This window comes from Berghia stephanieae, chromosome 12, assembly GCF_034508935.2.
Source record: "Berghia stephanieae isolate SIO BIC M18660-M18661 chromosome 12, UCSD_Bste_1.3, whole genome shotgun sequence".
Lineage (NCBI taxonomy): Eukaryota > Metazoa > Mollusca > Gastropoda > Nudibranchia > Aeolidiidae > Berghia > Berghia stephanieae.
The window spans coordinates 3,611,453-3,621,452 of NC_088371.1; the positions used below are offsets into that span (position 1 = coordinate 3,611,453).

The window sequence follows — 10,000 nt, forward strand, 5'->3', positions numbered from 1 at the left end:
AGATATTTATTATACAGACAGTTTAGCCTTGGACCCCAAATATTGGAACTAAAATAATTCAGAAATTTGGCTTATCGACGACCTCATTGACTTATTTTGTCTTTGACTTATTTTGAAAAAGAAAATCGACCAGATCTTTTTAAAAGCAAAAAAACAAAAGACAAAACAAAACCAAAAAAAACAAAAAAAAAAAAAAAAACGGGAAAAAGCCAAACGAAAAATTTGAAACCAATCGCCTTGACAAAAACGCCACATTTCTGGAATTCGGCTTTTAAAATGCCAAATTGGCAAGACTGTGAATTTCTCTCCTTGCACAAAAACAAAATTCTCAACAGGAGAGCGACAAAGTATATAAGGGGAGTAACAACAAAATATTCCATCGTCATAAACAATATCTCGATTGCGTCCCCTGGACCCTAAAATAGTAATAAATCAAATGGATAATTCTTTTCTACAACATCGATGAGACGGGCGGTACACACTGGATCATTGTTGTGTTTTCAATCCTATCCAATCCTATCCATTCCATACTGTTACAGCTTTAAAGAGATAAAAAAAACAAACTTGAGCTTTTATATTGCGAAATATCCACTAAACGTGCTCAAAGCGCTTTACAAAGGTCCCTGACCGACAGCAACTTAACATGTAGTACGAGTCATGACGTCTGTTAGGCGATGTTACAATTTTGTTCCGACAGAGACAACGCTGTACCGAGGTACCATGTTACACCTGAATAGGATGAAATAATGTGAACATAGAGCCTTTTCCAAGGAGTCAACTAAGCGCTGAACGAGACTCGAACTCAGGACCTTGGGATCCGAAAGCGAGTGTCATACCATAAGACCACATAGCCGCACAGCTTCACCATTGAAGATAGACTCAACATTTTGTGTGGCGTGAGATGATGTTAGGGTATGGCCAACGTGTACTTATTAGCAGGTCTGATAACCCTAATTGTTATGGTCTCTATCGTGTCTCGTACTCAATTTACTCCTGAGTACGGTGAGACAACGTGAGTAAAGAAAACATAAAATATCTGCAGCGCTTTGGAAGAAGATTAAGATGAAGAAAAAAGAAAACATTAAAAACTGAGTATTTATACGTTTCTTTCTTCTTCTTTTTTTTTCAGATAAAACGTTTTCATTGTTAGATCACGTGATAAACCATTCAACATGGCGACTGCTGTCATGGCCGACCATGACGCTATCAACGTCGAGTCGGAAGACACAAGTTATGATGACGTCATAGAAAGGGCGATGAAAGAAGACCCCGAACTCAATGACATCATCAACAAGCTAGACAGCAATGTGTCTTTAGACGCCGACCACAACCTTCGCATCGACGACGATGACGATGACGAAGACGAAGGGAGCAGTAGCGTGAACGCCGATTCAGACTCCGTCTCCACGTCCAGTAGCTTCAAGGAAAACGATGACCAATTTCAAAATGGCGTCAATCCTTCAACAACAACAACACAGACTTTCAGGAGCTCGCCTGAATTTGAAAAGAGAAAAAATGGCGTCGCCTCCTCTGCCAGCAACAGTGTATTCTCAACGTCTTCCCCAACGTCCCCATCGCCAAAGGTCTATCCAACGTCTTCCAACGGCCATCGTCCCGGCCCCAGCCCCAGCCCTTCCAAAGAAAGCCTGGCTTCCCGCGATAGCGGAAGTACAACGACGTCAGATGGCGGGAAGAAGAAGAGTCGATCGACGAGTATACGGAACTCTCTGAAGGCGCTGAAAAAACTGACGAAATGGGCGGACAAGGATGAGCCCAAGAAGGAGAGAAGGAAGTCTTTTCAGTAAGAACGGTTGATGTTTGGGTCAATGTTTGGTTGTTGTTTGTTTTTGTTATTTGGAGGGTGGGAGGGTTGTATTGATGGAGCTTTGTTTTGTTTTGTTTTGTTTTGTTTTTGTTTCTGTTTTTTTTTTGGGGGGGGGGGGGGAGGGGGGAGGGTGAAGGTGGTGTCTCATGACCAGCCTCTTTAAAATATTTTGGTTAATTAAAAAAAATAAAAAATTCTGTTAATTTGCATGCATACCTATCTATATCATCCCACCAGTTCTGTTAATTTGCATGCATAACTATCTATATCATCCCACCAGTTCTGTTAATTTGCATGCATAACTATCTATATCATCCCACCAGAGCACAAAAATAACGTTAAGCGTGCACAATTTTTTTTTGTAAAAGAAGAAGAAAATATAAGATTTGAAATCTACCAATATATTTGATAGAGGCTGGCCTAAAGACACCTCGTGTGGCCATATATTATAGTCAGCCCATATTACGGTAAGTAAGAAAGAAAGGAAGTAAGACAACAAGTAAGTCGGTAACATTTTCTATTTTCTTTCTTTCTCATCCTCCATCTTTTCTTTCTCACGCAGCTACAACTCCTATTCCAACTCATCCTCGTCTTCCCCAAACAACTTTCTCCATCAACCACTTCCTACTTCCTCCCCAACCACCTCTTTCTGCTGCACCACCATCAAAACCTCGGCCCGACGTGCACGTATTTGTAGGTCTGATAACCCAATTTACTATGGACTCGTTGTTTTAATGGAAATCTGATATAAATAAAATGTGAAATTGAATGTAAGCGAAAACAGATAAAATGGACGTTTCGGGTTTCCCCTTTATCAACAAAACAGGATACTTAACAACGCCACTACCACATTATCTCATTCGTCTGAAGTGTTTCATTCATCCTGTTTTGTTGATAAAGGGGAAACCCGAAACGTCCACATTATCTGTTTTCATTTATTAAATTGAAGCTTACATTCAACTTCATATTGTTATTTATTTGTTCGAGCTTCGAGCAGCAACATTTACATTAATGAGAATGGAAATCTGAAGAAAAATAACGTAAGAGAATAATATTGTCCATCACATACAATGTTAACCTAGGCCCAAAATAGGACTCAATAGTCTGACGTCCCCTCCGCCCAGCAACCAGCAACTGGTTCTAAACAAAGAAAATCGCTACTTTTTATTCTTCATGCTGGTTAGAACTTTATCACATGTCATGTGATCAGAATGTATGAAAGTCAAAACATGATCAGATTTATGTTTTTCTCCACTTTTATGCTCGTTGGAGAAATATTTCATACGGTCGTCCGCAATTGTTCTGATAGTTTAGAACCAGTTACTAAGTTACTATGCGTCATTACGAGGGAAGTTACGTCACGACTGTTGAAGCCTGTTGCGTTCCGATGTCGGACCTGCATATAGATAGTTCGAAGATGACGTCACTCGGGTCTTTGTTATTGTATTTTGCCATCCGCGTTTATGAGTAATGCTCACTGAACTGTATTAACATGACTATAAACGTTCATGGATAAACACAGTTTTTTGTGTTGATCCGTTATACTTCCGGATGGCAATGTTATGAGATTCTTAGCCAAGCGCATACTATCTATATGTAGACTACACGTCGTCCAAATATCTTGACCTTGACCCCCACGTCATCATCTTCAATCGTCCACAGCTCCGAGTTCACGGCCGTCGTGGTGGACAGACTGCCCCAGGTGTTTGTGGTCAAGTACTTGGGTCATCGTGACGTCCAGGGCATGTTCGGACTCCACCACGTCAGACGTCCAGTGGACGAAATGGTCAAACAGGTCAAAAAAAGCATCGAGGAAAAACCTCAGGTTTGTGATCTCTGGGTCATTTTGACCCATTCCTTACCAACTACAGGAAAATCGTCACATAATTTGTTACGATACATTTTTCTCATTCTTATTTGTTTTGTACATCATAATACTTGAACAAGAAATGTTTGGTTTAAAGTATATTAACTCACTCATCCTAGAGATTTTTGCTAATTTTCAAAATTGGAAAACAAAAAGTATTTAAAGCATATTTTTATTTAACTGCCATATACATGAAATAATGAAAAGCATCAGCTTTGATACTACGCCTATAAATTTTCTCAGAAAAATGTAATAAACAGGCATGGGGTAAAAGTAACCGGGGTAAACTACGGATATAGTCGGTGTGAGGGTTGAGTGAGTTAACATTGTGTTGAAGAGCTCGTCTAGCAGGAAAAAAAATACGTGTAGCATGAACAGCTTTTGTGTTTGAGTGAAATAAACCTATTTTTGTATAGGTTGGGTGTGACGTTTTGGGGAAAATCCGGAAAATGGCTGGTAAGGAGAGAGTTAACCCTCTCCTTACCAACTATAGGAAAATCGTCACATTCGTTACGATACAACCAACATTTTTCTCATTAAAATTTCTTTTGTACATCATACAATTTTTTAAAACATGAACAGTGTTTTGTAGAGCATGTTTTGCTACAGAAATTATGTATCGCAAGAACTTACTGCTATTGTGTTTGAGTGATAAAAAATCTATTTTGTGTTAGTTGGGTGTGAAGTTTTGGGGACAATCCTGAAAATGACTGGTAAGGAGAGGGTTAAGACTATATTGTTCCGAGTTTAAAGGTTATCAGATTTATTTATTTATGTCTAAACATACAGTGACAATTTCAATCATTTAATGCTATGAAATATTTATATAGAAGGAACGAAATTGACGTCACTGAGCTCTTTGTTGTTGTTTTTATTTTTAGACAGCCATTTTTATGATAAGATCTCAGTAAATTTTATTAATCAGACTATAAACGTTTACGGTTACACACAGTTTTGTGTGTTGATACTTTTTATCAGACTGTGAGTATTTTAGCTAAGCGCAAAGCATCAATTGATTTGTGAGTTTTTAAACATTCGTATTTCTTGTTTGAATCGAAAGCGCTCACACTTGACTTGTTCCTCTTAGCTTTTAACATCAAAGTAGGCGAGAGTCATTTGACACTTGACGACGAAGCCATATTTGTGAAACGCCTTGAGCACATTTAGTGGATAATGCGCTATATAAAAGCTCATGTTTTCTTGGTTTGCTTTTATCACAGATGGAACTTCCTTTGCTTTACGTCGTCGTGTCCCCAAAGGGCCTTGACCTTCGAGAGCACAAACGTAACAAGGTCAAGGACGGATTTCCCCCAGGCCTGATGCCCATCGACTTTATATCCTATGGTGTCCAGGTAGGGATGGGTGGATGGGGGATGGGGGGTGGGGGGTGGGGTGGAGGGGGGGATGGATGGGTGCATTGATGGATGGGGGGGGGGGATGGGTGGATGGGGGTGGGGTGGAGGGGGGATGGATGGGTGCATTGATGGATGGGGGGGGGATGGGTGGATGGGGGTGGGGTGGAGGGGGGGATGGATGGGTGCATTGATGGATGGGGGGGGGGGGGATGGGGGTGGGGTGGGAGGGGGGATGGATGGGTGCATTGATGGATGGGGGGGGGGATGGGTGGATGGGGGTGGGGTGGAGGGGGGGATGGATGGGTGCATTGATGGATGGGGGGGGGGATGGGTGGATGGGGTGGGGTGGAGGGGGGGATGGATGGGTGCATTGATGGATGGGGGGGGGGGTGGGGGTGGGGTGGAGGGGGATGGATGGGTGCATTGATGGATGGGGGTGGGGTGGAGGGGGGGATGGATGGGTGCATTGATGAATGGGGGGGGGGAATGGGTGGATGGGGGTGGGGTGGAGGGGGGGATGGATGGGTGCATTGATGGATGGGGGGAGGGATGGGGGTGGGGTGGAGGGGGAGATGGATGGGTGCATTGATGGATGGGGGGGGGGGGATGGGTGGATGGGGGTGGGTGGAGGGGGGGATGGATGGGTGCATTGATGGATGGGGGGGGGGAATGGGTGGATGGGGGTGAATGTATGGATGGATGGATGGATGGGTAGGTGGATTGATGAATGGATAGATGGATGGATGGATTGGTGAATGGATGAATGGGTAGGTGGAATGGTGAATGGATAGATGGATGGATAGACTGGTGAATGAATGGATGGATGGATTGGTGAATGGATGGATGGATGGATGGGTAGGTGGATTGATGAATGGATAGATGGATGGATGGATTGGTGAATGGATGAATGGGTAGGTGGAATGGTGAATGGATAGATGGATGGATAAACTGGTGAATTAATGGATGGATGGATTGGTGAATGGATGGATGGATTGGTGAATGGATGGATGGATGGATGGATGGGTAGGTGGATTAGTGAATGGATAGATGGATGGATGGATGGATGGATTGGTGAATGGATGGATGGATGGGTATGTGGATTAGTGAATGGATAGATGGATGGATGGATGGATGGATTGGTGAATGGATGAATGGATGGATGGGTAGGTGGAATGGTGAATGGATGGATGGATGGATGGGTAGGTGGATTGATGAATGGATAGATGGATGAATGGATGGGAAGGTGGATTGGTGAATGGATGGATGGATGGGTAGGTGGATTGGTGAATGGATAGATGGATGAATGGATGGGTAGGTGGATTGGTGAATGGATGGATGGATGGATGGGTAGGTGGATTGGTGAATGGATAGATGGATGAATGGATGGGTAGGTGGATTGGTGAATGGATGGATGGATGGGTAGGTGGATTGGTGAATGGATAGATGGATGAATGGATGGGTAGGTGGATTGGTGAATGGATGGATGGATGGATGGGTAGGTGGATTGGTGAATGGATAGATGGATGAATGGATGGGTAGGTGGATTGGTGAATGGATGGATGGATGGATGGGTAGGTGGATTGGTGAATGGATGGATGGATAGATGATGGTTAGATAGTTGGATGGATTATTATTATTATCATTATTATTATTATTATTATTATTATTATTATTATTATTATTATTATTATTATTATTATCATTATTATTATTATCATTATTACTATTATTATTATTAACTGACTCCTTGGTAAACCGTCTATACATACATTCTCCCATTGTATCCATGTGTAAGATGAGTACCTGATCATTACCGACGTTGTTTCTAACGTAAAAATATTGTCATATCGCCTAACAGGGGTTTGTCTTGTCCCACATGTGACGCGTTGCTAGTGGTCAGGAACCATATAAAGCGCTTTGAGCACGTTTAGTTTAGTGAATATTGCTCTGTATAAAAGCCCAATAGCCCTAGAGGGAGCACCTCTCGTGGATATTGCGTTATATGATATTCAAATTTAATTTTAAGTTTTTGTATTTCTTTTTTTCCCAAGGACATCAAATATTGGAGAGTTTTCACCTGCATCGTTGTCCGTGAACTTTCTTCAAGGTCAAGGTTAGCCTCGTGCCACGCCTTCCTGTGTGACTCCTCCCACTCCGGACGCAAGATGGCGCTGGCGTTAGGCGCGGCCTTCAACCTGTATACCAAGAAACTGAAATCCGACGGGAAGAATCACAATTTCCAAGTAGAGTTACGTCCCCCTGATGAACTAGCGGATGCCATTGATGCGGAATTTGATGCTTGATGAATTGATAATTTCTGTCTATCATCTATCCAGGACAGGGAGATATATTAATATAATTTCAGTCACAACAGTATTATGGCCCTTTCTCGTGATTCTTTCGGACTCAAATCCCTTGTTCAGCCAACAACTAACTTGAAATCCCTTCTCCAACAAATCATAAACATCAACTCCCTTTCTCAGACAACAGAATATGTTGATAAATTGATTGATGTCAACTATTTATACAGGACAATATTCTATGAGGAGATAACTTTCAACCACTTGTTCATTTCTAAGTTCATTTCAGAGCTCCTGGAATATGTGAACCGTAAACAGCTTCAAAAAATAACAATAAAATACCAAACAGAGAACGTTTCGGGCTCAAACACCTTCTTCAGCCAACAACAACCAAAACAAAATGAAAACAAAAATCGGCTGAAGAAGGGTTTTAACTCGAAACGGTCGGTGATTGGTATTTTGTTCTGTTTGAACCTGTAATATTCATTTTTGTTTCCTACTTTTTAAGTCGCCTTTCACCATTTTGAGAAATCTGCATTTTTGTGTCATTTATTTCTGGACTTTAATAGGAAAATAATTGACTAGTTGGCCTCATAGTCATAGAAGAAAACCCTGAGTGTTTGGAATCTTCACATTGTCTCTGGTGATTCTATGGAGTCCAATGGAGTGTCTGAGGGTGTTGACTCATTTCCTATCTGGGTGTGACTTACCTTACCTTACCCGAGTTCCATCTCTTTCCAGAGGTCGGATGTCATGGCCTTCCATCCTTCACGGTCCATTGCAGCCTCGTTACAGTCTGCCATGCGCCGTCTTGTAGCTTCCTTGATGCCATCTGTCCAGGATTTCCTTTGTCTTCCTCTGTCTCTCTTTCCTTCAATTCTTCCCTCCATTATCCTTTTTTCGAGACTATCATGTGACTTAGCACATGTTGAAAGTCCCCTATTTTATAGAATTTCAGTTCAGTTACAACAGTCTGATTGATCTCTATATGACGAATGTTTCGACCTCAAATCCTTTCTTCAGCCAGCAACAAAATAAATTTGATAATGATATGACTTTACATTGACAGGTAGGATACTTATCTTGATGCACAGGTTTTTCTATTGTGATAAATTATTGGACACAAATGAATGAAACAGCTTTGACAGACGGGCAATTTAATCACTTCTAAATGTTCAATGTTTTGGGTTCAAAACTCTTCATCATCGAACAGAAACAACAATTTAATTGAAATAGTTGAAGTAATATCCATTTTTTTCCCTGAAATTTCACAAACCTAGTAGGTTGTTGTGATTAGCTGAAGAGTAGTTTTTAAGGCGAAACATTTCGTTTAACTTTTTACACAACATGGGATGCAAGCTATGAAATCTAAAGTTTGATTGCTAGCCCTGATGTCTTGGGTAAAATGTATAAAACTCCACTGAGTAATGGATCAATTATGACTCCCCCCCCCCCCCACCACTCCAAAAAAACCCCCCCAAATAAACCCCATCAAGTCGCCAAACTGGGGTCTTGTCCTGTATGAAATGGAAATATTATTCCCATTGGTCTCCTTAGGGAAAAATTAAGAATTGTGGAGCCCATTCATCATGGTAAATTGTGCGGGAACGCGATATAAAAGTTGTGTATGAACATATTGATGTAATGTTTCCAGTCATCTCCACAACCGTCTACTCTGGAAAAAACGCAGATTTTAACATTTGGCCAGAAAACTTGTCCTTCGATTTAAACTACTCTCATCTTGGCAAAAAAAAGCAACTCTCAAACCTGGGACTTCTCGAAGTTCCAGGTCTGAGAGTTTCTGCCAAGATGAGGATCATTTCACTCGATCGATATTTGAAGGATGAGTGTTCTGGCCAAATTTTGAAGTAATATGGGTTTGTCCACAGTACGGCAGACAAACGACACCGGACAGAGACAAAATGATCCGGTAAGGGAAATAATCGATGTGATTTTTGAATCAGAATGTATTTACTGGATTATCTTTCGTATCTATCAACTTGTACAGAAACTATCAATATCATTTATGTAAACAGAAAACCGGTCTTTTATTTTCTTTTTTTTTTTTCGCTCACATGCAGGCTTCATCACGGGACCAATGTTCATCGTTAGTGATTCTAAAGACACTTTATTCATTTCAATGGTTATGCTATTTTGAAAATGTCGTTTGAATCAGACAAGATTTTAGAGCCATCAACGATAAAAATGATCAAGTTTAGTAACTCCAGATTATCATGTAATTGCCGTCAACTGGGGTAACTTTGCCTCAAGGGGAAACTTTGCCTCTGTGAATTTGAATCATTTTGAATTATCTCAGCTTTGTTGCAGTTATTGTACCCTTTAAAAGACAAATTTTTTATCAAAGGAACTAATTCCCATAAAGCATACAATCTCTTATTGGTTCACAATTCAAGAGGCAAAGTTTCCCCTGTAGGTAAAGTTACCCCCAGGTGACGGTACCTCGTTATTTTAATATCCTCATCTACTTGCCAGAAACACAACTGTGATTTATTCAATCTGGTGCAGAGCTACCTGTTATACATGCTCGACAGCCGTATCAACTCATGGCCTTTGTCAAATAATAGTCTGGCCATTCCCCTAAGATGACGTCACAACACAAGGCCACGACGGGCAAAAGAAAGTGAAAAATGAA

General features: G+C 41.1%; 1 protein-coding gene across 1 annotated transcript in view; it reads left to right on the forward strand.

Annotated features, from left to right (window-relative positions):
• LOC144957486 (uncharacterized) overlaps positions 1 to 9,602 on the forward strand; it is a 36,779-nt gene extending 27,177 nt beyond the window's left edge. Inside the window, exons 3-6 of the mRNA XM_078888800.1 lie at positions 1,130 to 1,801; positions 3,488 to 3,650; positions 4,913 to 5,044; positions 7,099 to 9,602. Coding sequence (XP_078744926.1) covers positions 1,173 to 1,801; positions 3,488 to 3,650; positions 4,913 to 5,044; positions 7,099 to 7,350 — 1,176 coding nt within the window. The 5' untranslated portion in view covers positions 1,130 to 1,172 and the 3' untranslated portion in view covers positions 7,351 to 9,602. The remainder of the gene's footprint in view (positions 1 to 1,129; positions 1,802 to 3,487; positions 3,651 to 4,912; positions 5,045 to 7,098) is intronic.
• The last annotated feature ends 398 nt before the right edge of the window (positions 9,603 to 10,000 follow it).